Here is a 27945-nt window from a genome sequence, read left to right as displayed (position 1 = left end):
CACACACACAGTTTCTCAGACACCAGCAATGTCGTAATAATGGACATCAGAAAATGACAAACTACACATTTTAATGATATTCTCTGTACATAATTTTATTTACATGATACAATTTCGCAGTAATGTTGGGTAACAAGATTATATGCGCGATACATATAATAAATAAAGACGGTTTGTACAAACTTGCATAACTAAAATCAAATCTGAACAGATGGTTAGTTTTACCGTGTAAACTCACAAAGCTCGAAATAAAACCGCGCCGTGCAGCCAGAATCCCTCCCCCCCAAAAAAAGCAACTAAAGGGACTGAGCCTCAGAAGAATGAGATGTTGACTAACTCATACACTGACACACACAGGGCCGATTAAATGACACTAAACAATACCAGCATTTAACACTCAATACCCAATGAAAAGATCAGTCACACACAGGGAAAGTGAATTAAAGAGCAAAAAAAAAAATTGGACTTCTAGTATGTAGTCAACTGTAAAATACTCATTTCACTAACCATGCAAAACACCCAAAGTCCAACAAACCCTCAAGAAGCCCAGAAATCGAATAGGTGTCACAACTCAATGAAAAGAATCAAAATGATTGACTTCAATGTCTTCGAGGATCCTGTGGGAGAATGAAGAAACGGTTGTGATGCTGCCATGTCCAACCTCATCTGAACTTGACACTGTAAGTGGATGCAGGTGCGCAAAATTAATCATGAAGCGTTCTGGCCTGGCTGCATTACACCACCCGAATTGGATTATATATTTTCACAGAGTCTGTCAACGGTTTAAAAATGACTGAACACAGTTGAATGAAGAGGAAACCCCAGCATCCCTCCAACAGCTGGATAACTGATGCTCAAGCAGAAAAGGTGGCTGAGAAACGTCGTAAAGGCGGACTCTATAATGGCAGGGCCGAACGTTTGACCCGGAGGAAACAAGAGCGTCCATTTGCTACATGAGCCAGCCATGCACCGCTGCTCTGACGGCGCTCGGGTCAGAGCCGTAACAGTCTTCAGAGAGTCCGACCGGGAGACCCCATCACAGAGTAAACTAATGACAACCACCACGGACGTCAGCCTCCAACACCACAATCAGATTCCAGGTCACAGCACATAAAACAGATGTCTCCGCCTTCACACCTGCAATAGAGATTCCTTTTTTTGTTTTAAGCACTTGAAGCTTTATATACCAACAACAGAAAGCAAAAGAAAGGTGGAAACAAAGTGATCACTCATGCACTGGCTTAGAAACGCGATTCTTTCCCATACTGTAATTAAAAAAAAAAACCCTAGTCTTTAGAATCACAGGTCAAAGTGCGAGTCCTTGTATCCGAGCTCTCGCAAAGTCGAGGTGCGGATGGCGAGCGCTTTATATTCTCTGAATCTTGTCGGCCACCACCACCGGGTTCTCTTTGCGGATCTTGGCCGCAGCCTCCGCCTTGTAGTCGTAGGGGCAGTTGTGCTTGTCCGAGTAGCGATGGAGTCCACAGAAGAGATTCCCACAGCGGCAGTCGAACCCTGACAGAGCAGACATCAGCGTCAGAACCGGTGTGGAGAACGATCACATCTGAGCTGGGATGTAACGGTGTGTGCTCACCTGTCAGGCCGACCTTCTTGCGGCACATGAAGCACCGGTTCTTCTTGGGTTTGGGGGCGTCGGGGGATTTGGTCTCTTCTCCTTCAGCGGTGTTCGGAGGGGTGGAGGACGCCGTCGGCTGAGTGACAACTGGAGAAACACATTCACACAATCAGCATCTAACAAACAACTACATGCCAAGGTAAAACTTTACAAATCCTGCCCAGGACATGACCCAGAAAGAGAGGACACATGGTCACCTTATAGTTTTAACACGTGCTCTATTCAGACAAGTTGCAGTAAGCTAGCATTCGATACTGAACACAAACACCAACCTGGCTCAGGTACATCGACTTTAAGCGAGACCACCTCGTCTTCACAGGAAATGCTCATCTCCGTCATCTGTTGTGTGACAGGAAGGGCAGCAGCGGCGGAGGAGTTGGGCGACTCAACGCTAGCCGATGAGGAGCTGTTTAGTGTAGCTTCGATGATCTGGATGGCTGAGGATTCAGAGGTAGGACTGCTGGAAGCTGCTGGAACAGACAAACCCCCTCAAGTTAATGAGACGCTTGAGGAACAATCTCACGAATGTGTCCGGTGAAGATGTTCAGAGAGTGGAAACACGTACCCATTGAGCTAATAGGACTGACTCCGCCGTTGTTCTGTCGTGTTAGATGCTCTTTGTAACAGACCGAGCACATGCCATTGGTCCGAGGGTTACCGTAGAACCCGCAGCCGGTGGCACAGAGCATGGGGCTTTGATTGGTCTCCTGGGCCATCTCTCCGAAAACGAGCGATTCCTGTCGAGAGCAAAGCACAAGAGTCATGAGTGTAACCGTGTGTGTGGAGGAGGAATCAAAGACTGGCTTCATTTAGAGGATTTGCGTTGATAAAAGGTGCAATGTTTCTGCAGACGGAGAATCAGATTAGAGTCAGACATCGGTTTTGCACAGAATCACCCTTTCCTGTGAACTCACACCATCTGATTGATTTACAACCAGACTGAGCTGATGCCGGAGGTTTGTTTCACTGTTAACCAGTTAAATCCGTCATTAACACATTACGGCAGGAAGACAAGACCGTATTGACGTCAGGAGAACTGTACTCTCAGTACTAAAGATCATCTGCCATGAAAACACTGCAGAACCAGAGAGATGAGCAGCACTGAAAGTCTAGTGCATCTTTATTTTTAATGTTTTTAGATCATTTTAATGAAGATTTTTTTATATAAAATGTGAATGACGTATTAGGGGTTGACAATCATGCTCTAGATTATAATGTTTACTGTGTGCACTTTTTGGTAAAAAATTATCAAAAGTCTCAAATTACGTTTTTCAATTTTCGCAATTGTTCGGTTTTTAATTTGTCCTTCTGCTTGTTTATTTATTGGCTTGTTTTGTAATCATTACTGACTTGAAACTCTCAAACAAAATGTAAAAAGTACAAACCGCTCCCATGGAGTGACCTAAAACCTTGATGGTAATCAGGATTGGGCTACAAGAAATCATACGGTGGACATAAAACGAAGTATCAAGCCACAATGTTGCAATCCACAATTTTGAGCTGCATGGATGTAAAGCTATTGATATGTTAGTCACAAAGAAATTAAGTCCCCATTCAGTGGTAACTAGTGTTTTTATTCAATTTCTCTCACTTTTTATACATTTAAGGGATTCCTAGACAGCACACAGTGAATTAAAAGAAAAAGCAAAGAAAAGGCTTTGTGGCAAAAAAAGATATGCAATAATACAGGTTACATAAATGCAATTAAAAACAAGCTAACAGAAATACAAATGTTAAAATTAATTTTTCCAATTAAGAAAATTCTAACTCTTTCCTGGTAATATCTTAACTAGAGTCCCTGAGTGAGCGTACACTAATACTGCACAATGTAATGCCATGTTTTAATACAGCATTTCAATGGTTTTAAAATGTACTTCATGCAAACAAGTTTATTTCCTTGCAGTAATCGAGCATTCGATTCTGAACACTGAGACAGAGACAGTTTAGTTTTTTACTTCAATACTAATATTAAACAGACCTTCAGTACAGCACTGTTTGTGTCATTTGCATCTGTGTTTGTAATTGGCTTATGTTCTTATTTTTTTATAGACAACAGAAAAACACGATATTATAATGCACATTACCATGAAATATTATTGGTTATATCACCGACCCCTGGTCCATAGTCACATTATCAATGACAGCAAACCAATTAAAAAGTGTTAGATAAATTTTTCTGCTGTATCAAATTATAACTCAATACCAATTTCAGTGGAATCAACTACTGAAATGTCAATACTCTGATCCTTCTGCGAAGTAGATAAAGCGTGACTATGTGTCTTGAGGAATAAATGCTGACTAGCAGTGTGGCATGTTAATATATCTGTAGCAGGAACAGCTTGAACATTGTGTTCAGCCGGAGACAAACGAAAGCAGAAACGACATCCACATCCAAAGCTTCCAGCAATAAACGTTAAATCTGTCAGAAGTGACACGGTCTCGTAAGTAAACACGAGATTGCACCATTTCACCCTCCCCAGCACCAGAGGTTTTCCCCGAAAAGCCACCTCATGGGTTACGCGTCGCTCTGGCTCACATGGACGCCGGATTAGTGTTCATCTGTCACAAGGGTGCAATGTGACCGTTCAGAACAGCCTCCACCATGAAAACAGCTATAAATACCCGACAGTCCTGACCTGCCTCCATCACACACACACACACACACACACACACAGACCTCGAGCAGGAGCCTGTTTGTGTGGCACCTTCCTCTCTACACATGGCCTCATACAGTTTGATAAAGCCAAAAATAGCAAAGCCCCAACAGGCCACAATGACGTCAGCCATCCGTGCCCATTCAGTCCTGTCTGGACGACAAAATACACGGCATATAGAGCAACACACAGGGAATAAAGAGCAAAACAAAGACGAGAGTGAAAGCAAAGTCAAACCATTAAGCTAAAAAAAAAAAGGACAGAAAAAAACTCCACAGAACAGCTCATTACTCTATGCACCAAGCATTTAAAAAGACATATACAGCTCATACAAAGTACACTTTATCAAGCAAGCATGGTTTCTGTGATGTGTAGATTTGATCGAGGTTTTTCAGTGTTTGAGGCCTCGTAGAGAAATCCACTGAGTCATGCTAACACTAGCATCACGGCTAACATACAGACAGTGGTTTATAAAGCGCATAAGAGTCTCCACGCAGTTGTCGATCTCCTCAAACCCCGTGTTGTGTTCAGTGTGAGGTCGAAGGAGTGCTGATGGACGTTGATGTAGAGGTTTATCTGCTGTTTATCTGGGTCAGGGTGAACATGCCCCGTGTTCGCCTTTGTTTAAACACTCTTCCTGTTTGAGCCAAAGTACAAACACTGCTCATAAAAAGACGATTATACTCCCTCAGAGTGTCAGATCAGGACAGATCCGCCCCGATATAGAGAAACAGAAGTGAAGAAAAGGTTTTTAAAACGTGTTAATCGGTTCACTTGGTGATGAAGACACATTAATTAACCGGGCTTTGAGTTTCCTGCATCACGTTTTATTATGCTACTGCAGTGACCCTAAAAGACAAAACCGGGTTAAATGCTTAGCAAACAGCTGGTTAAGAGCCAAACTCAAGTGTTTAAACACAAACCTGGTGGTTTCGTGTCAGATTTCAGCGTTTAGGTCGAAAGGAACAACAGGCTAATGTTACTAGCTAACATGCTAGCATCGGCTAAAAGCCATTTTTGGTGAATCTCGCCGAGTTCATCGTTTTAAACTAACAACGAACACATTAAATAACATCATCCCAGCGAATCACGTTAGGAATAAGAATATTAGGCTGTACTACCCGGTCATTTCACCAAAAACAAGTCAAATTTCCCTATAACCTTAGCATTGAGCTTTCAAGCGCTGTAATGCGAAACAAAATGTGTTTTCCTTGCCTTATCCGAGCAAAAAGAGAAGCTCCCAGAATATAGAGACTTCGTGTGAACCCGTCGCGACGGTCCGAGCTGTTAATCCGCTGATGTTTGCGTGTTTCTGGCCGTTGTTTGGTGGTTTTCTTTAATAGCGGGCGTGACGTCACGGAGACTGACACGTCCGTGGGGCGGGGCTTAACGCGCCATCATTAGTTTACTGTACAAAAACAACCTTCTGCTCTGAAGCAATAGTTCTAGTGCAGCGGACAAGGGCTGGTTTAAAGTGTCTTGTTTGTCAGGTGCTGGATTTTTATTGTTCTCTGCAATTTCAAGGAGTTGTAAATGCGAGTTTGACCTAAGGGTGATATTGTTTTGTGATAAATGGAGGCAGACAGGTCTAGTTAATTAGATGTGACAAGATTTCACAGAGTTCTAGTGTTTTCCAAATCAGTTCTGAGTATTGTGACAGTACTGATAAGAGAGATCTCCACACTCATTTATTTTCGTCCTGTAACACCAGTTAATAGTTAGCTCCACAGTCTGTGATTTTACTGTAATAATGTGGTGTTTTAGTAAGATCAGGCACTAAATGTGTTCAGAAGTTAAGGCCGCATTAAAAGCTCCTATCTTGATGAGATCCAAAATGTAAGGTTGAGTAAGAAAAGCATTTTTAAGTGGACACTTAGTGTACAGTACGCTGGTCTGCTGAAGGTTATTTTTACATCCGCAGTGTTTGTATCAGATGTCACTAGAGTGATCTCCAGAGATCTGAAGGACACATGATTCAATCACAACACATCTTGATCAAGGCCAAGCAGACGTGAGACAACGGCACATTCTGAAGACCAGCTACATCAAGATGAGTTGCCTAGCTAGACAGCATTTTTGGGGTTTTATAGGCACATCCAAATGGGATCGCTGTGACTGGGTGACCTTTAGCATAAAGTCTTTTTTCAAAACAATCTTTATATGTCGCTCCTCTCTATTTAATGACTTAACATGGAAGTAGATGAAAATAAATAGACATAAAACACAAATAAGTGTATATATTATAGAATTTTATATATATTATATACATACACGATTAAGCTGAGAGTCCATTTGATTTGAAATGCCTCATATTTTGTGAACAGGAAACAATGAAATGAGGATTTTGTCGGATGACTTTTCATTTCACATCAACCATGAGTCTTGTTTTGAAAGCACTCTTGTATTTTGCTCCTAGTTATATATAGAGCAGGAATCTGATACGAGACAGTGAAAGCACTGCTGCGCTCTTTTCTGGTCTTGAAGTGATTTCAGTGAAGGAATGAAGGAAATAAAGGTGCTGAAGGATGGGTTATAATCTTACCTGTGTGATCACTGAAGTCATTTCCTCTTAACTTCAGCAGTGTAGTTGTGTTATCAGTAAACCGAGTACTGAGCTACACCCGGTAATGATTTAATTACTTTAGTCATCGAATGACCCAAATCATCAGTTGACCCAAATGGCAATCTTGTTATTTATGCATCGTTCCAAACCTTTATGACTTAATTCTTAATATATATAAAAAAAACACACACATTGAAAGAGCATTAGTTGATTTATTCTTTCCACGGGACACCATGGAAAGTAAATTTATTTACAAAATCTGGAATGTTGAATAAATGCATACCAATCATCTTAATAGTAGCTGCTTGCGATGAAACTTTCACATAGCTATACATTAAAAGGGCTGCTTCTGTGACTCAAATTATTGCTGGTTTTAAAAACATAATGACTAATGCAATGAACAAATCATAAACCTTTTTAAAAAGTATTTACATTTTGATTAGTAATCTCTAAAGTCAAAGTAAAGTGTACTAAATAAATAAAAAAGGGACATAAAAAAACCACCAGTTTTTAGTTGATGTTTTTACAATGTCTTTAAAGATAAAACATAAAAGTGACAGTCAAGGGATTTATGCTAGACTGATTGGTGACAAAATGGAAGTAACAGAGTCCACAAAAACATTGTGCTGAATGAATCATTCACAGCAAAGTTGGAGGGCGTTGTTTTATCCACTAACTATCCATGTAATTCATCATTTTTTTTTTTTTTTTTTTGGAAAAAGTTATAAAATATAGCAAATTCCTTTCCAATTCATTAACAATAATGACTCACCTGAATCCTGAATCTTTTGAGCTCTTGTAAAAAAAAGTGACTGCACTTTCACATTTAATTGTGGATTTGTTACATTATCAGTAAGTTAATTTGATTAATTTGATTCGTTTAGCGCTCCAGTCTACTGAATAATATAGTGAAGAATGATCAAAAAGAGGAACTTCATGCAGGTAATACACACAATAGGTCGTTCTCCTCATATGCACACATAGCTAAAATCTTTCATGGACTTTCGATGTGAATACTTCATCAAACATTACGATTAACGTTTTACAAGGCTTTGTTGCTTTTCGAATCTCTTTGCTATTGAAGAAGTCGATGTATCCACATACAATGTTATGATCATCTTCATAGGGATGTCTGGAAACAGCAGTGCAAACGCTAATGTGACGTGGCAAGACATTCATTCGCGCACAGATTTTTTAATTACCGAACTTTTTTTTTTTTTTTTTACAAAAAATCTGAAATGCAATCTCCTGTTTTCCTCCTTAAAAGATTCACAATATAAAATGCTTTATCAATCAAGAAAAACTAAATGGGTTTCTTTTGTTTATTTAAAAAAATGCAACTGACTAGATCCTGCGAATGGAATAAAGCAGTGGTTCCCAACATTGGTCCTTGAGGCACCCCAACATTGCACATTTTGCATGTCTCCTTTCTCTGACACGCCAATTTCAGGTCTTGGAGTCTCTAATAATGAGCTGATGAGCTGAAGAAGGTGTGTTTGATTAAGGAAAATGCAAAGCGTGTAGAGTTGGGGTGCCTCAAGGACCAGGGTTGGGAACCACTGGAATAAAGGACTTCCTATTGCTCTTTCGCCACTGTGTCATTCGTCAGCCACTGAATATGCAGCGTGGATCTGAATGAGTATTGCTCTGGGTCAAACCCATGTCTGACAGTTCAGGGTCTATGGCACTTGACATTGTTTCTCAGCCCTGCGTCGAAGCCCTCAATAGCAAACCAACGCCCATGAGTGCACCACTAGTCGAATGTTAGAATGTTTTCATAAGAGAATAAAATATTACGTTTACAATCTTCTTCACAGAGTAGAAAACAGTTTCGATGACCTCCAAAATGAAATAAGAAAAAATATATATTCAAATATGAGTGCTTCGGATTAGTTCGGCGGCGTTGGGATCGTGGCTGTGTTGTAGAAGGAGGAAAGATGTTGACATGCCACCTTTGTCCCAATATGCTTTGGTTAAGAACCACTTTTTGTTTCGGTGTTTCTTTTCATCTTTCGAAATCCTCATTTAAGTTCTTCATCGTGTTGCCCTCCAAGTTTTACGTACAGGGAGCATTTCGGCACATCATTACTTGTGGCGTTCGTCTCACTCCATGGAAGTTTGTAAGAAGACACTCTTATTTCACTGGAGGAACATTGCAGAAAGTAGAGAAAGATGATTTCTGATCAAGTTGCGAAGACTAGAAGAGTTGCTAGCATTGAGCAAACAAGTTTTTCATCCAGATTAGAGGGGCTTTTCTTCACAAATAGGTGAGAACGGTGACCACCAGGCCAACAGATTTCACATCCAGTTCGGTTTAGCTCACCACAGTTCTACATTCATTATCACAGTTAGCACGTAGCATTGTCTTCTAGCTCAGAATCTCACACAGGCCATAAAAGTGGTTTTAAAAATCTCTTTAAAATAATAAAAAATGAGCAAATCGTGACAGAGCCCTGCCCTCAAACGGTCAGCTACAGCTAATGTCCCACAAGAGCTCTACACACAGGTGATGTCTTAAAAAAGGAAAACAAAAACTTTACAAAAAGCACAGGTTTTCATACCGGTTGGACTTTGCCAACAGATCATCCCACAGCGAAGGCGCATGCTTCTGTCTTCCACTTGAAGCAGTGGTTTCGCCCCTCTTCACTGACGGTCGTTAACATCAGTTCAGATTAACTATATAAAGCACTGGCTCTTCTCGGTACAAAAATAAGACGGTGCTCATTCAGCTTCATCTGTTATGCGGCCATCTCTCGAAAGATGATCAGGTCGACCGTGTTGGGGAACATCTTCAGAAGGGATACTGCGTATCCGTGATCAATGTTGACGAAGCTGTATCCGTTCGCCTGCAAAGAGGAAGTTGATTGATTGTTAGTGAATAACTATGGTATGGAAAGACAAAAGTGAGAGGAGATGACAAGATTGAGGAGTAGAAATGACCTGGATGATCTTGTCCCCAGGCTGAAGGAGTTTCGAAGCAGGTCCCTCCGACTGGACCCTCGTCACGAAGATGCCCTGTTGATCATTAATGATTTAAGAATTATTCATTAGGCTAGGCTTACTAAAATATATTTATTATCAAAAAATACAGTGAAATTAGGCACTGTGAAATATTACAATTTTAAAAAACAATTTTCTAATTAACTATATTTTTTTTACATTTAATTTATTGCCGTGATCAAAGCTGATTTGCAGCTTAAGAAACATTTCTGGTCTTTATCAATGATGAAGACAGTTTTTCTGCTTCATAATGTTGTGGGAATCATGATTGGTGTATGCAAATACTTATTTTTCATATTCAATTATATGCATTTTTTATTATGAGTTATTCCTTATGACTTCTTCATTGATACTCATGATCAAATTCATATTACTGTCTCATGTTACTCAATATTATTAATTAATTCTTTATTTTCGATTTCCGTATATGATCATATTTCGTAGACCTAATATGTTTTCCTTGGTATGACATATCAAAAGTACATCTTATAATTAGATCTGTTCTTCAAAAATATTTTGTCTATGCAAAAAATGTTTTGCTAAATTTGTCTTTTCGTTTCTCATGATACTAGATGTTCTTTCAAGAGCTGGTATTTGCAAGATGATATCTGAATATTGCTTAACTTAACTAGAAAGATGTTAACCACAACCCATGTCTGTTTTTATTTGACGTTTACCTACTGCATTTCACAGGTATTGTAAACGTGACCTAGTCCTGGACTGAATTCAGCTTAGTAGATAATGATATGAACTCAATAAATGCGGTTAACATTTATGATCCAGACACTGTGTTGTTGTAAGAGGACGTAAGTTTCTAATATAAATATTTTCCTATTTTTAGGCAGCTTCTTTTCTTCTACTTGCATCTTATGCTGCAAAGGCTTTTGTCTTTGACTTCTGAAGATTATTATTCTTCGATTAGATCACTCATTAGAATATATTAAGATTGGATTTTGGATTCATTCATTAAATTTTTCTTCATGATTATTTCTGTAATTGTCATCATTTATGATCTTGTCTTAGAAATAAATTACAATTTTATCTGAAAGACTTTGCCTGGGTTTCCAGGAATCTTTTATGAGTGAAAAAAAAACAGCATTTTTTGAAATGCAATCTTTTGCAACATTATGAATGTCTTTACTGTCACTTTTTTGAATAATAAAAGTATAATATTATTCAAATGATATATTACACACAATATAATATACTGAATTTAGTATTTAACAATCGTTTCAAAGACTTAAATGGTTGCTCTTTTGGCCAAGTGAAAATTATGTATTGTATATAATTGTCTAATTTATATTTATATTTTTATAATGCTATAGCCTCTAGATACTACAGATGTTCATTGTTTGGTTTAAGATCATGGTGTTTTTATGGTTAAAAAAGGTAGATGAACCTAAAGATCCAGTTCCACACCTATTTAACATATAGAAAGAGAGAGAACGAGAGAAATACTTACGTTGTCGTCTGGGTGGAAGGGATTCCTGCGTCCACCCACTCCTCCCGATATACTGAACCCCAGCTCGGGATTCTTCTCAATCTTCACATGGAGCTGAGGACAGACGCACATGTTCTCCATCAGTCAACATGATTTTTAAATATCTATCTAGCTTAGATAACCTTATCAAGGCCTAAATCTAGGTGACATTGGAGGAATCAGAGACTTTTTAATAAAACCAAGAATGTGTATTAAAGTTAACAGCGTTCATTCTGATTTAATGTTAACATGATGATCAATAATTGTGTTTGTATGTGCACTGTATGGGACATATTGAGATTTGTCAGAAATGTGGCCACCTCCTGCTGCAGCGTCTCGTGTGGGACCCGTGGAGGCCCCGGGGGCTGCTGGGACACTTTGAGCATCAGATAGTCGATCAGCTGCTCTCGTGAGGGGTGACGTGCCATCGGGGGCTGACCGCAGCTCATGGGGGATCTCACAGGAGCACACATCTGGCCGTTCATCAAAGGCACCTGACAGATAAATGCACACTTGAACTATGAGACATGCACTTAGTATTTCAGCTCATCAGACCAACACACAGAACTCCAGTGAACTCAAGCAATCAGTCTCCTCAAAGCTAAAACAATCCAGCGTTTTCTTCTTTTTTTTTAATCACTGAAACTGAGTTAAAGAGACATCCCTGGGTTTTTTTTTCTTATAAAAACCAAAGGATGGTCCTTATCCATCATTTGTCTCAATGTCACTCCATGTGTCCTGCTACGACGTGATGCATTTCCAGACACCAGGGGGCAGAAAGTCCCCAGTAAACAATTCAAAGAACCATGAATAAGACGAAATCCTTGTTGACTGATGAAGCCTCATGGTTTTAGACCTTTAATTCTAATTAGAGCTTTACTTCTAATTAATCCACCTCACTTAAATGGCTTATTTCCCCAGACACTAAGAGGACACTGAAACAAATTGCATTTGGTCTGAAAGTCAAAGTACAAACAGCACACAACAAACAATACAGAAAATACAGTTAATTAGTAATTTTATAATATGATCAAAATCAAGATGCATCTTTGATTACTTTTTTTTAATAGAGGTGCAGAGAGACAATGACAGACAAAAATAATATGCTATATATAAAGTATAAAGCTTGTAGGAATGATCTGTAGCCAGTTAAATTACAACTGCAATTACATGGTTTAGAAACGGTAATTTTGGCCTTCTTTCATGTGTGTTTATTGCAGTCAGTGGTGAGCACATCTTCTGCTGGTTGTAATGTGCTGGAAAGCTCAGCTATCATTAAAACATGTCTGAGGCTTCTTCAAAGCAGTGCTTGTTAATTACAGCTAATTAATCACTGCTAGAGTCAGGCTTCCCCACTGGGTCAGTCTCTCAATCCGGTTGATATTAAACACACTATACCACAAACAAGGTCGTATAGAAAGTGTTCATACGGATCACATTATGAGTTTAAATGTGATTCGTGAACATGCATACATTATGTGTACATGTAGCAACATGCTTACAAACATCTGAATGTCTTCAAATTCGATAGAAATGGATGCAATTCTACGGATGACGAAAGTTTCCAAACATAGTGGTGAAAAGCACTTACTTTTCTAAGAGTGTCGATATGGTAGCCCTGTTGTCCTTGAGGACTGAAGACATCATCCTGCAGGGAAACAGCACAAAACGTCTCAACAAGCTATGGGAAAAGGTGTACCATAATTGATGATGCTATTTAACCATTAAGGGTCATATTTAGAGCAACTACAGAGGATGACTACAGCACTAAAACATACTTCTACATAAGAATGAGATTAGACTGAAAACACTCCAGAGTGAAACTGAAGGTGAAACAACGAGCATATGCATTATCTAATAATGACTCAATAATGGAAACAGGCTAGATGGCACTTGTGATCGGGACAAGGAACTACAGCCATTTCCCATAAATGTGGAATTCCCAGTTAATTTCTTAAGCGTGTGTATACTTATGTTGCAGTTCAATGTCATTTCAACCAACAGGAAGGTTTACTTTTGGTCTTTGAATCAACTAGGTGAATCGGCAAATGTGTTTACAAAAATATAATTTCCCATGACAGGATTCATGAACTTTTCAACTTTTTCAAGAGAACAGAAAGTGTTTGTTTCCAGGACTTTAGTGTATATGGTTTAGTGGTTAGGAATGTTCTTAAGCTCCTATTACTTGGACAACCCAAAGAAGCAGCAATTGTGCAAACCAGCCGACACTGGATATAAGCTGAGAAGTGTGAATTTGGGATGGGGGGCTGAGCTCCATAAGGGGCATTCTGTTCAATGCTCGCAGCTTAGAGACCATTTATCGACTAATTATGAGCCAGTTTTCACAGAATTGTGCAGAATTGTATGGAAAAGAGCAGTTTGGACATCCTGCTAAACATCTTATTTTGTATTTAAATGGTTTGGAACAACTTAAGGCTTACAAAATTATATTTTAAACCATCTTTCCCAATGCTGTTTTTTTCTGACCCATTCATTTCAGGCTGTGGAGACTCTACAAATAAGCCGAAGAGTTGAATATGTGAATTTGATCGATTGATTAATGTGTACTCTTCATGTGGCTCTATTAATAGTAGTTAAAAACTCAACAGATATTATAAGATGACAAATGCATCACAATTTGCTGGGAAAACTGATTAAACAGCAAGCAGAGCGGATGACCCTTTGAGAACTGAGAGAGACTCAGCTGTGCCTCTGGGAGTTTGGGGAGGTGAGGTCTCAGTGGGGTGGTACTCACGCTGGGCCCATGAGCTCCAAACTGCCATCCGTCTATGGCACTAAAGGCCAGAGAGCTCTGACTGCCAGTGAGAGTAGCCAAAGACCGAGAGAGAGCGCTCTGAACACATGACAACACATGCACACAAACACATGCATTTAATGATGACATATGTAAGCAAGCAGTAACCATAAGTACACTCAAACATGCAAGTGTTAGAGGAGGTTAATGTGTTAATGTCCATATGCAAACATGCAGAAAAATGCTGGGTGAGGAGAGGAAATAAACGATACTGTATGCATGCAGTTAATGCTGAAGAATGGTGGAGCTTCAGAAACTTGATCGTGAGTAACCGTGAAAGACTTGTCTCCATGATATCAAGATGTTGTGAGAGGTTGCCAGGGTGTTCCTATGTGGTTGCTAAGGTAGTCTAACCCTGTGTCCGAATATGACTACTTTTCTACTATATATAATATGTGATTTCTTTTTTAAAGAGTTGTATGTCCCAAATTCACAGTATTTATAAAACTGTATGGAAAAATTACCAATCTACTAATTCCACTGATATTCTGAAGTGTGCATCTTTTTTTAACAGTCATGAAGTTCACTCCTTATCAACTATAGTACCCCCACTCACAGTATGTGATTTTGGCGATTTTTTACCATACTATGTTGGTGTTTGGGTGCCCAAATTAAAAGAGTCCACCCTCAAATCACAATGGGATAGCCAAGATGCTGCTGGAGGGCTTCCTTCCAGCAGATTTCAGTTCCCACTCTGCGCCAAAACACCTGCCTCTTATTTTCCAGTAATCCTGAACACCTTGATTAGCAGGTACAGATGTGTTTAATTAGAGTTGGAGCTAAACTCTATAAGACAGTGGCCCTCCAGGAACAGGGTTGGACACCCCTTATCGAAGTTATATCGTCCCACTAGACCAGGAATGGGCAACTTGGTTCTAAAATGTTGATCTCCATCCCAAATTAAACAAACCTGCTTGTAATCTTCAAGCAATCCTGAAGACACAGGGTGGATTTTTCAGGTGTATCTAATTAAAGATGATGCTAAACTCTACAGAATAGTGGCCTTACAGGACCCGAGTTGATCCCCCCTGCACCTGACCAAATTTTAAAGTCTAAAAGATTACAAAACTCTTTCCTCAACGATCCACCTACTATCTGAATAAATCCGTAACTCTGTGTATGAGGAACAGCTATGCTTGTCTTAGCATACACTATTTGTAGGAATGGCCATACCTTCTCCATCTTCTTGGCTTCGATGTGTCTCATGACCTGATCCCTCCAGTCTGCTGGAACCCTGCCCCCTCCGCTGACTGGCCCATCCAGCAACGAGTGCTCGGACTTCACCCTCATGCTGGGTCTCTTGCTGGGGCTGACGTGCTGGTAGTTGAAGTCGCTGACAGACATGGTCCTCTCCGGAAGCTCGTGAGGTGGGGGCCGGGCACTCTGCGGCCGGGGAGCGTTGGGTCCGTCTATGCTATAGGTGCGGGCCGACAAGGGTCTGTGGAGCGCCTGGCTCATCTGCAGAGGCCCACGGCCTGCTGTATGAATGTCCCGGTAGGTCATGTACTCTCCCTCCACTCCTGGCATGCGACGTGGGTCCGACATGGACATGGAGCTGCCAGAGGATCCACTACCTTGTCTCTGCAGGGTGCCTCGCTGGCCAACAGGTGGCAGCATCCTTTCCTTGACCCACATGTCCGGGGTCTTGGGCGGGCCACGTTGTTGGGGCTGGGGATATGGGGGGGCGTTGTTGCGGTTGGAGAAGTTGGTGTTGGCGAGGGAGTGCTGGGGCTGGAGGTACGGCTGCTCGGGTGGTACAGGGGTACGTTGGCTCCACAAGTTGTCTTTAGGCACAGTGCTACTGGCGTACTGGATGTTGTACTGTGGAGGGGGGCCAGTGGGGTAGTGGGCGCTGCTAATCGGAGGTTTGGAGCTGGACAACAGGTCAGAGGATGATGCAGAGGAACCAGGGTAGATCTGCAATGGCTGATCGTCGAGCAAAGAGGCCGATTTGGAGCGGACGATGCTCTGGCCTTGAGCGCCACTTATAGATGTTCTGGCTGCACATGCCACTTCATAGGGGGGGCTTTCTCTCTCGATGGAGTACAGCTTCATCCCTCCACCATCCATGTTGGCAATGCTCTGAGATTTCACTACTGGGGCTGGTGGATATTTCTTCTCTGGCGACAGCTCCTCTGTACTACGAGAAAGACTCATGTCGCTTAAGGCTGTTACACCTGTGGAGACGGTCCTCGTCGACTCATACCGCAAGGGAACTTGATCCGTTCGGCCATTAAAATTCTCCTGAATCCGATTGCCATTCTCAAGGTTCTCGAGCGACAGCATGGCATTGTTGTTGCTTGACATGGACTCCTTGGCTGAGGGACTTTTGGTCCTTTCCAGGTCCTCATATGACACCATGTTGTCAGGTGGGAGTTTGGCCACGTTCATGTTGATCTGATCCCACTTGCTGTACTGCTCTGCCACACCGTTCTTTATGCCCTTTTCAATGAAGGCAAGCCTCTCCTCCATGGAGAGACTGTAGTCGGTCATCTGGTCTGACTTGCTTTCATAGCTCTGCTGGTTCTTCAGGAAGGTCTGTAGGGACGTCTCAGAGCCATTACAGTTCTGGAGTAGAGGGGTCATCTGCTTCAGCTGGTTGAGGTTTTCATCCTCTTGTCTGAGTTTAAGGAAATCAAATCAAGTTAGAGAAATCTGCCCTCCTGTGTACTACCCATTCTAAGAAGGACAATGCCAATATAAATCACATATTAAAGGGGTCACATGATGCATTTTCAACTTTTCCTCTCTATTTGTTACAAGCTGTTCATGCACAGATAAAATCCTTAAAGTTGGAAAGAGATATTATATTTACAAGTTTAGACTTGTCCACGCCCTCCTAAAATGCTTTGTTCAAACCTGACCCAACATGTCTACATCAAGATGTGGGAAGATTTGCATAACACTGCCTGAATGCAAAGGAAAAAATACTTTGTTTGGTCTTCCAAAAGAAGACACGACTAGAAATCAGTGGTTAAGTTGTATTTACAACGCTGTTCCAGAACAGTTCGACCCAAATATTCACATTTTACGGAGGACTGTTTCCTGATCCTGGGAGAGAAGACTACAGTGCCAGCTGTTCTGACTCACAGTCTGTAAGTATGTTTTCATATTTAAAGATTTTGCCACTGATGATTAAAACACGTGTTTTGAGCAGTGTATAGAAGCTCTTGTTGTTTGTAGTTTCTCTGATCACAAATGCAGACATGGTTTTATGTTTATGTGGTGCAAAGCAACATGTAAAAAACAGTATAAGTCATTATAATCAGTAACTATGTCCCCACTAGATGCAACAAATGCTTTATTTGTAATGGGTGTCCCTGGTTTTGTCTCGTCGGGCTGGGACACGGCATCACAGTATGGTGAGGGGCGTAACATTTCCGTCACATGCTTGAGGCATTCGGCCAATCACAACGCACTGGCTAGCTGGCCAATCAGAGCACACCTGACTTTTCAGACCGATGAGCTTTGTAAAAAATGTATACATTTCATAAAGGGGGGGCATAGAGGAGAAACAATAATGTATAGTATGTGGAAAATATAACGTTTTTTTGAAACTTAAACCACAAAAAGAATGCATTACACCAAATACACAAAATAATGTTCTTTTTAGCAACATCATATGACCCCTTTAATACATAGTGATTATTTTTCTCCAAACATTACATTGATACTTTATGCTGATATTGATATAGTGTCTATAAATTCATATATATCTCCATATCTACATCTCTCCCTCTCTCTCTCTCTCTCTCTCTCTCTCTCTCTCTCTCTCTGTATATATATATATATATATATATATATATATATATATATATATATATATATATATATATATATATATATATATATATACACACATACATCTTTCTAATAATAAAGGGATGTTTTTGACACCTTTTACACTGAACTTGGGTTGCCCACATAAGCACAATGGTTCAACATTTAGTTTGATATCTGAACTGTAGCTCATTAACATGCAAATGGACTCAATGCATAAGTGTTCATATTTAATATTCAATATATTCTAGTGAATCAATTTGGACAGTTAATGTAAATGACTTTGTTGACTATTTGCTGATTCAAGTCCCTTTGTGGAAGCCACAGTACTGCACAGTAGTTTTAGTTCTTTTCCATAAAGAAAGATTTAGTTAAAGTGCTGTTGATTATTACATTTTTGTGTATTGTGTGTGCTTGTACCTGTTCTTGGGGACGAGAGGCATCTTTGCCTCTCTCTCTGGGGTGCAGAGGGAGTTGTCCTGACTGCTGTCTGTGGTCAAGGACACTGAATCAGACATGCGTGATGGTGAAGAGCAGTTGCTGTTGTTCTGGTTACTGTTGGCCACCGTCTCATCCAGCAAAGAGTCGGCATCTTTCCCATCATCTACATCACCAGACAGGAAAAACATCACCTGCATTTAATTCTACAGTTCAATCACACACCCTATTTTGAGAAACAATTATCCAGTTAATGGGAGAATTATTAAATGGTATTAAGCAGAGTGAGAAAGTAAGGCAATTATACCTTTTTTGTCCTTGCTGAGGGCCACTACTTTAGGCTGGTTAATGGAGATGTCGAAGAGTGGAGGTCTCATCTCAGCTATCTTCATTTCCTCCTCCTCCTCGTATGACAGCTCCTCTGAGTCCTGAGCACACAACCATATCATATCAAAACCTACATTTAATTTATACTACAATGTTCTTCCTGCTTCCACAGTGGTAAACCGAACTCATTTTCATATTAATTTGTTCAAATGATGAACCTTAATGATACAGCATGTCTTGACATCATTAAATCTCAGAAAATACAATAGGAGCAAATGTATCCTGACAGGAACTTAACATCCACTCACAGTAAGAGAATAATACGTGTCAGTTGCTAATTTCATTTATTGCATTCAATTTTAAAGTACTGAGTCTGATAAACTGCATATAGTATACTGTGAAACGGGCATAATTTTACATTAAGGTCCCATTAGTCAATGCTAGTTAATGCATTAACTAACAATGAGCAATACATCTGTTACAGTATTTTTTTAATGTTAACAACTATTCATTATCAATTTATGTTAGCAAATCCATTGAATAATAGTAACAGAAACCAAAAAATTTATTTTATTTTAATTGACACATTTTTGGTTCGTTCATGTTAACAAATGCAGTTAATATTAACTAATGAAACCTTACTGTAGTGTTTTGTCTACTTCTGTTTACTAACACAAGTCTATATATTATATAAAGAACATTTGTAATACAAAACACAACATCAAAAGTTAAGTTACTGTAGTGTTCATCTATTACTGTAAATCAAATCCCATACAATTTCTTACATTACAACAGTCACAATTACAGCTACTTCTATGTTACTATTATGTTGTTTTTTTGCCATTTGAGTCTGACAGCCTAGTCCACATTCACTTTCATCCTCTTATAGGTTTGAAACTACACTAGAATAAGTAAATCATTTATTACATTAAAAATCATATTCATAACATTTAATTGACACTCTGATGCAGTACCTCAAGGGTGTCATCGTGGTTCACCATAGCTCTCATGTTGTCTGAGGTCTTGAGAGGGATCCTTTCAACGTGGTGGTTGTCTAATGAATCTATAGGCTCATAATTTTGACGACTGTTCATCATTGCTTTAGGCTCCATTTCAACAGCTCTGCCATTAATGCAGGAACCTTCGATCACCTGACACACAGGAGAGTCAAGGTCATTCCAACATCTGCACCAGGATTCACAAAACCAACACATCAATATAAAAAAAAAAATATTTGTTTTCAAAATCCTACCTTCACGCCAACATCCTGCACTCCGAGGTGGTTCCTGTCGCTGGCCCGGGTCTCTTTTCCTCCCTCGTCCCCGGACTCGTCCTCTTTGAGTCTGTGAGCTACGGACTGAGCCGTTTTCACCATGTTCTTCAGTTCTTCAGGATACGGTGTGGGGTTTCGCTTCAGATTGCAATCCTGTAAATTCAAAGCCACAGTTAATTTACTCGAGAAATTTAAAAGATTAGGACCTGTAATTAATGATAAACCTAATTTATTATTATATTTAAATTCCATGATACATGATATTTGGTATTTTAAATTAGCTTAAAATTCCAAATCTAAAATAAAACATTTTTTATAAATAATATGAATGAACGCAAGCATTAATTAATTAATATAATTGCAAGCAGATTATTAAGGAGCATGCAGTGTGGAAACATAGGCCAGTTTTTAGAGAGGGTCGCTGAACCCCTGGCCAAACACTGATACCATTTAAATGCAAAAGGTCTTGGCAAGCTTTTTACAACACCCACAATGAGAAGGGCTGCTCTTTCCGGGCCAGACAGGGCCACACTGACACTGCATGCTCTGTCAGACAGCTTGGGAGCCTGCATGTGTTCCTGGCACAGCGAACAAGCCAGACAGACATATTGAGTCATCAGGGGTGCAAGACAGGACACGAGAGGGAGGGAACGAGATACTGAGTATGTAATATCAGCAAGATGAGGGGTAGAAGGAAAGAAAAAGGTGGACGTTGTACGCTCGAGGGCTCCTGAGACAGTGAAGGCTTCCATTTAAGTTTCTGACAGGAGTCATGTCAGGGTTACAGTGTTAATGAGATTTCCACTGCAATGCAGTGAAATGCAGGCTCTGACATGCGGAGAAAGCAGGCGAGGCTGTTCCACCGAAACCGCTTTACCTCAAGCTGCCAACCAATCCAGAGAGAATTTACCCCAGAAGTGACATCATTTATGTCATCATTTATTTACTCTCATGTCACTTCCAAGTTCAAGTTTGCTTTATTGTCAATTCTTCCACATGTACAGTACATACATACAGAGAATCGAAATTGCATTACTCTCAGACCCCCGTTGCACATAAATAACATTAAAGCCTAAAAATCTAGATCAAAATATATAATGTAGATACAACTATACAATAAGGGAATGTTAAAAAAGACATATAATAAAATTAAAAATAGTTAAATAAAGCAGCGCAAGGCAAAAGGCAGATATAGTGCAAATCAATGAAGTGAACAACAGTGCAGATAAAAGATTATTTAGTGCAAAAACAAAAGCTTATTAAGTCTGATTAAAGTGGCAAAGGGCTCAAGAGCAGTTATTTTGTTTAACTGACTGATGAGGTAGTGGAATGATGTCAGTTCCATGGAGAGTGAGGTCGTGAGCAGACCAATGCTGCACAAAGTGACTGGTGCATGTCATCGTATATTAGTGTGTGTGTCTGTATGAATGACTTCCTTCAGTGGAGTGAAGACATCATGCATGTGGTCCATGTCCAAAGTGCATTATATTTCTCAAGTCTTCAATCATACAGATGCTTGGCGTGATGAACACATACAACTCTAAGCTGTTCTGTACAGAATATCCTAGCGATCACTTTAAATCACTTTAGCTTCCTGAACTGATAATTTTGTGAGAGTAGCGGTGTTGCAAGATTTGTAAATGAAACCCTAGTGTGATTCAATACTTATCAGTGAATCAGTTGACAGTCAGTTCATTTTAGTATTATTTATATACTATTATAGTATTTATTAATATTTTGAATAAGCTTTTGCTTTTATACTTGTCATATTTATTAGATTTCTGTATTTTTAAATGTATTTAATTTTATATATTTTATAATTTCATATATAATTATGTTTACATATATATTATTATTTATAATAATAATTAAATATAATTTATATAATTATTAATTTATCTATTTTATTTATCTATTTAGCTTTTTGTTCTTTTTATTACATTAACCAAGGGAACATTTCTCACTTTTATTCAAGCTTTTTAAGTTTTTCATCTAATATTTAGATTTAAATTTATTTTCACCTTCATTTCAATTAATAGCAATTAACTTTTATTTTTTTTTATTTTTATTTTTTACAATTTTCATTTCAGCATCCTTTGTCGGGCTCATTAATAATAACTGCATGGAAAAGAGCAGCCAGCTCAGTCACAAAATATATCCTTTAGTGTTCCACAGAAGAATGAAAGTCATATGGACTTATGAGGGTGAGTAAATAATGACAGAAATGTTTTATAATGTCTAATTAGCTGTATGTTGTTTGCAATGAAAAAAAAAAAAACGGCATCTCTTACATGTTAAACCTGTACCAATCAACTGCAAGGACATTTTGTTGGCAAGATGTGCAAGTTAGCTCCATCCACAGTGAAATCACACTGGTCCAAAATCACACTTATTTACGTATGTTCCAAATGACTGGGATTTTGTGGCTTACAGCAACATTTGAAAAAACAAAACAAAATAAAAAAACCTTATTTTAAGCAATGCCTTGTTAGAACAGAACAAAGAACGGGACAGTGAGACAAGTGATATGTGCGTGGAGGGCATGCTCCAAGGGAAACAGAAACTCGAGAGTGTCCCCTGGACAGAAGTGGAGGGTGGGAACTGACCCGTGGGGGCGTTTCTCTCTCATCCTTGTCTTCGTCACACTCGAAGGCCACTTGTGCCCGCTGCTTGCGCTGCTCCTCCCACAGAGACGGGTTAAAGCTCTCGCTGTCTGAGCTGGGCACATCTGTGAGAGACAAAACCCAGAAAACCATGAACAAACAATGAAAACAACAACACCGCCATTGCTGGAGGATGGATGACAGTCTAGAGTTAGTTTCGATTAATTTCAGTGCGTTTCTAAACCCAATGATGTTAACAGACTTCAGACCGTTTCTAAAGCTCAATCACTCTAACAGACTTCACACCGTTTCTAAAGCTCGAACTTGCTAACAGACTTCAGACCATTTCTAAATCTTGATCATGTTAACAGACTTCAGACCGTTTCTAAACTCAACGTTTCTAAAGCTCGATCACGCTAACAGACTTCAGACCGTTTTCTAAAGCTCGAACTTGCTAACAGACTTCAGACCGTTTCTAAATCTTGATCACGCTAACAGACTTCAGACCATTTCTAAAGCTCGATCACGCTAACAGACTTCAGACCGTTTCTAAAGCTCGATCACACTAACAGACTTCAGACCGTTTCTAAAGCTCGATCACGCTAACAGACTTCAGACCATTTCTAAAGCTCGATCACGCTAACAGACTTCAGACCATTTCTAAAGCTTGATCACGCTAACAGACTTCAGACCGTTTCTAAAGCTCAATCATGCTAACAGACCTCAGACCGTTTCTAAAGCTCAATCATGCTAACAGACTTCAGACCGTTTCTAAATCTCGATCACGCCAACAGACTTCAGACCGTTTCTAAAGCTCAATCACGCTAACAGACTTCAGACCGTTTCTAAAGCTCGATCATGCCAACAGACTTCAGACCGTTTCTAAAGCTCGATCACACTAACAGACTTCAGACCATTTCTAAAGCTCGATCACGCTAACAGACTTCAGACCGTTTCTAAAGCTCGATCACGCTAACAGACTTCAGACCATTTCTAAAGCTCGATCACGCTAACAGACTTCAGACCGTTTCTAAAGCTCGATCACGCTAACAGACTTCAGACCATTTCTAAAGCTCGATCACGCTAACAGACTTCAGACCGTTTCTAAAGCTCGATCACACTAACAGACTTCAGACCGTTTCTAAAGCTCGATCACGCTAACAGACTTCACACCATTTCTAAAGCTCGATCACGCTAACAGACTTCAGACCGTTTCTAAAGCTCGATCACGCTAACAGACTTCAGACCGTTTCTAAAGCTCAATGATGCTAACAGACTTCAGACCGTTTCTAAAGCTCAATCACGCTAATAGACTTCAGACCGTTTCTAAAGCTCGATCACGCTAACAGACTTCAGACCGTTTCTAAAGCTCGATCACGCTAACAGACTTCAGACCATTTCTAAAGCTCGATCACGCTAACAGACTTCAGACCGTTTCTAAAGCTCGATCACACTAACAGACTTCAGACCGTTTCTAAAGCTCGATCACGCTAACAGACTTCACACCATTTCTAAAGCTCGATCACGCTAACAGACTTCAGACCGTTTCTAAAGCTCGATCACGCTAACAGACTTCAGACCGTTTCTAAAGCTCAATGATGCTAACAGACTTCAGACCGTTTCTAAAGCTCAATCACGCTAATAGACTTCAGACCGTTTCTAAAGCTCGATCACGCTAACAGACTTCAGACCGTTTCTAAAGCTCAATGATGCTAACAGACTTCAGACCGTTTCTAAAGCTCGATCACGCTAACAGACTTCAGACCGTTTCTAAAGCTCGATCACGCCAACAGACTTTAGACCGTTTCTAAATCTTGATCACGCTAACAGACTTCAGACCATTTCTAAAGCTCGATCACGCCAACAGACTTCAGACCGTTTCTAAAGCTCAATGATGCTAACAGACTTCAGACCGTTTCTAAAGCTCAATGATGCTAACAGACTTCAGACCGTTTCTAAAGCTCAATCACGCTAATAGACTTCAGACCGTTTCTAAAGCTCGATCACGCTAACAGACTTCAGACCGTTTCTAAAGCTCAATGATGCTAACAGACTTCAGACCGTTTCTAAAGCTCAATGATGCTAACAGACTTCAGACCGTTTCTAAAGCTCAATCACGCTAATAGACTTCAGACCGTTTCTAAAGCTCGATCACGCTAACAGACTTCAGACCGTTTCTAAAGCTCAATGATGCTAACAGACTTCAGACCGTTTCTAAAGCTCGATCACGCTAACAGACTTCAGACCGTTTCTAAAGCTCGATCACGCCAACAGACTTTAGACCGTTTCTAAATCTTGATCACGCTAACAGACTTCAGACCATTTCTAAAGCTCGATCACGCCAACAGACTTCAGACCGTTTCTAAAGCTCAATGATGCTAACAGACTTCAGACCGTTTCTAAAGCTCGATCACGCTAACAGACTTCAGACCGTTTCTAAAGCTCAATGATGCTAACAGACTTCAGACCGTTTCTAAAGCTCGATCACGCTAACAGACTTCAGACCGTTTCTAAAGCTCGATCACGCCAACAGACTTTAGACCGTTTCTAAATCTTGATCACGCTAACAGACTTCAGACCATTTCTAAAGCTCGATCACGCTAACAGACTTCAGACCGTTTCTAAAGCTCGATCACGCTAACAGACTTCAGACCGTTTCTAAAGCTCGATCACGCCAACAGACTTCAGACCATTTCTAAAGCTCGATCACGCTAACAGACTTCAGACCGTTTCTAAAGCTCGATCACGCTAACAGACTTCAGACCATTTCTAAAGCTCGATCACGCTAACAGACTTCAGACCGTTTCTAAAGCTCGATCACGCTAACAGACTTCAGACCGTTTCTAAAGCTCGATCACGCTAACAGACTTCAGACCGTTTCTAAAGCTCGATCACGCCAACAGACTTCAGACCATTTCTAAAGCTCGATCACGCTAACAGACTTCAGACCGTTTCTAAAGCTCGATCACGCCAACAGACTTCAGACCATTTCTAAAGCTCGATCACGCCAACAGACTTCAGACCGTTTCTAAAGCTCGATCACGCTAATAGACTTCAGACCGTTTCTAAAGCTCAATGATGCTAACAGACTTCAGACCGTTTCTAAAGCTCGATCACGCTAACAGACTTCAGACCGTTTCTAAATCTTGATCACGCTAACAGACTTCAGACCATTTCTAAAGCTCGATCACGCCAACAGACTTCAGACCATTTCTAAAGCTCGATCACGCTAACAGACTTCAGACCGTTTCTAAAGCTCGATCACGCCAACAGACTTTAGACCGTTTCTAAATCTTGATCACGCTAACAGACTTCAGACCATTTCTAAAGCTCGATCACGCCAACAGACTTCAGACCATTTCTAAAGCTCGATCACGCCAACAGACTTCAGACCATTTCTAAAGCTCGATCACGCCAACAGACTTCAGACCGTTTCTAAAACTCGATCACGCCAACAGACTTCAGACCGTTTCTAAAGCTCGATAACGCTAAGACTTCAGACCGTTTCTAAAGCTCGATCACGCTAGCAGACTTCAGACCGTTTCTAAAGCTCAATCATGCTAACAGACTGAAGCGGACCCCAGAGAGCCACAGCTCCAGTGCGTTTGCCTTCTGGAGAGTTTAGAGCGGGGTTGCTAGGAAACAGGTTAAGACTTATTAATCTCTCCCCCCTCTGGAATCCAGCGAGACGCCCATTTGTGAATTGCAGAGCGAAACTCCCAGCAACACTGCAGACTTAGTCTCAGAGAGAGAAAACAGCAAGTTGTGGCTGCAGGTAGCAGACATTTCAGGATTTCAAATAAGCTTCTCTGTCTGTCTATCAAACAAGGGAACTGTAGTGACAGGAGGATGCGACAGATGCAGGTTATGCTGGACTAGATACTCACAGTCCTCAGTTCTGGGCTGTTGAGGGAACATGTAGTTAGTGAGTACGGTCTTGTGTGTCTCCGGATCCTCCTCTTTCTGCAGGGGAATGAGGGGCTTTGACTGGAGAAAGACAAAAAATAATCAAATACAGGATCAGTGATTAGTAAAACTGTATGAGATGCCTTGGGTATGAAACTTCTGAACTCTCACACACATCACGAGGACTCTGGACTGCTCTCATTATAGATTCAGGCCATGCAGCTCTGGCTTTGAACTCATCTCATCTCATCTCTAATCAAATGCAGCTTTATGAAACCACAATCGATAAAGAACAGAGTGCCACCTTTATCTTCATCAGTTATTTTTTCCTTGAAAGCAAATATCACAACAACGTGGATTTCACTGCAGTCTGACCCCGTGCTTGTGAGCATTAAAGTCATACAGGTTTGTAATGAAATTTAAAAAAAAGGAAATTTTGGGGTGAACTATTGCTTTATTAAATATCATATCTTAAAATAAAAGTATGTGCTATGTTGAACCTCAGAGGTGGGGTGACGGTGTGTGTGGGAGTGTTTAACTGATTGTTATATTCAATAAACATTAGTCACAGGCTTGATGGCCACTTGTGACAATCACTCAGGCTTTCAATTACAGATCACCCCCATACACCCACTCACCCGCCCCCCCCCCCCCCCCCCCCCCCCACACAGATACACACACACTCTGAGCTCTGCTGATGGGAACATCTAATCACTCTTCCAACAGCACAGACCCTGCTAAAGGACCAGCTTTTCAAGTGTATTTCTGGGAACTGACTGCATCTGAGATCATTGTGAAGCTGTGAAATATGTAATCTGTTTAACAAGGCTCTCAAAAATGCTCAAATGTGATTAAAAATGTATTGTATGCACATGGCCATCTTTTTTTATATTCCTTTTTTATATTTATGTAAGCTGAGATTTTTATGGCATGGTATTTCTGCTGTAATTATGACAAAGATTGTTATTCCAGTCCAAGACGTTAAGATGTCCACATTAAAAGAAATCTACAAAAGTGACTATGTCCACTTTAAATAGAAGTAAAGTGTCTACTTTTAGGGTTTCAGGGAACTTTTTGGAGAATAAAATGTCAAGATTTGGTTGAAATAACGTTACACTGTCATTCAGTCAAACACAATCTTTATGTACAAATTAAAACATTTTAAAATGAATAAAAGAATAAGGGAGCAGATTACATTTTATAGTGTTTTAAATGAGTAAAAGATTCTTAATGGCAATTGGGCAAACCCTAAGATAGTGTTAAATTATAAAAATAAAAAATGACGACTAATTAGTATTTTGGGATTAAATAAGTCTTTCAATATGTCATAAATTGTTTTTTGTTGTAAATATGACAAGATTGTTACTGAATTAAATTCAATTGGGTCTCTTCTGCTAAAAAACAAAACAAAAATAAACTTGCAATTGAATAGTTAGTTATTATAGTTATTAAATTAGTTTTTTTTTTTCC

The 27945-nt window shown here is 40.0% G+C and overlaps 2 protein-coding genes across 4 annotated transcripts in view; both read right to left on the bottom strand.

Moving 5' to 3' along the window:
* Positions 1 to 54: 54 nt before the first annotated feature.
* Positions 55 to 5663, bottom strand: zfand5b (zinc finger, AN1-type domain 5b). 2 transcript variants are annotated; one of them, XM_052608763.1, is made up of 5 exons: positions 5506 to 5663; positions 2202 to 2373; positions 1909 to 2106; positions 1595 to 1723; positions 55 to 1515 (listed from the first exon to the last, which is right to left on the bottom strand). In XM_052608763.1, exons 2-5 carry the CDS (start codon positions 2350 to 2352, stop codon positions 1367 to 1369), a joined length of 627 nt encoding a protein of 208 aa, XP_052464723.1. In that variant the 5' UTR covers positions 2353 to 2373; positions 5506 to 5663; the 3' UTR covers positions 55 to 1366. The 2 variants fall into 2 exon arrangements, with proteins under 2 accessions (XP_052464723.1, XP_052464724.1); XM_052608764.1 differs by having other exon boundaries at positions 1909 to 2103.
* Positions 5664 to 7045: 1382 nt separating this feature from the next.
* LOC128021501 (erbin) overlaps positions 7046 to 27945 on the bottom strand; it is an 80193-nt gene continuing 59293 nt past the window's right edge. Inside the window, exons 14-26 of one of the 2 annotated variants that reach the window (XM_052608759.1) lie at positions 26457 to 26556; positions 22573 to 22694; positions 19946 to 20119; positions 19668 to 19844; positions 18674 to 18794; positions 18349 to 18532; positions 15322 to 16768; positions 14089 to 14187; positions 12925 to 12981; positions 11654 to 11827; positions 11316 to 11408; positions 9794 to 9868; positions 7046 to 9699 (exon numbers count right to left, since the gene is read on the bottom strand). In XM_052608759.1, coding sequence (XP_052464719.1) covers positions 9592 to 9699; positions 9794 to 9868; positions 11316 to 11408; positions 11654 to 11827; positions 12925 to 12981; positions 14089 to 14187; positions 15322 to 16768; positions 18349 to 18532; positions 18674 to 18794; positions 19668 to 19844; positions 19946 to 20119; positions 22573 to 22694; positions 26457 to 26556 — 2931 coding nt within the window. In that variant the 3' untranslated portion in view covers positions 7046 to 9591. The remainder of the gene's footprint in view (positions 9700 to 9793; positions 9869 to 11315; positions 11409 to 11653; positions 11828 to 12924; positions 12982 to 14088; positions 14188 to 15321; positions 16769 to 18348; positions 18533 to 18673; positions 18795 to 19667; positions 19845 to 19945; positions 20120 to 22572; positions 22695 to 26456; positions 26557 to 27945) is intronic. The other variant, XM_052608760.1, reaches the window with a different exon arrangement.

This window comes from Carassius gibelio, chromosome A10, assembly GCF_023724105.1.
Source record: "Carassius gibelio isolate Cgi1373 ecotype wild population from Czech Republic chromosome A10, carGib1.2-hapl.c, whole genome shotgun sequence".
Taxonomy (NCBI): domain Eukaryota; kingdom Metazoa; phylum Chordata; class Actinopteri; order Cypriniformes; family Cyprinidae; genus Carassius; species Carassius gibelio.
Note: the sequence above shows the minus strand (reverse complement) of the source record. Positions and strands in the feature narration are given on the sequence as shown.

Excerpts from the sequence above, each read along its gene's own strand:
- zfand5b (XM_052608763.1), bottom strand. The coding sequence starts at position 2,352 with ATGGCCCAGGAGACCAATCAAAGCCCCATGCTCTGTGCCACCGGCTGC. Across the intron at positions 2,107-2,201 it reads CAGTCCTATTAGCTCAATGG|CAGCTTCCAGCAGTCCTACC; the intron begins GTACGTGTTTCC and ends TGTCTGTTCCAG. Across the intron at positions 1,724-1,908 it reads AGTCGATGTACCTGAGCCAG|TTGTCACTCAGCCGACGGCG; the intron begins GTTGGTGTTTGT and ends GTGTTTCTCCAG.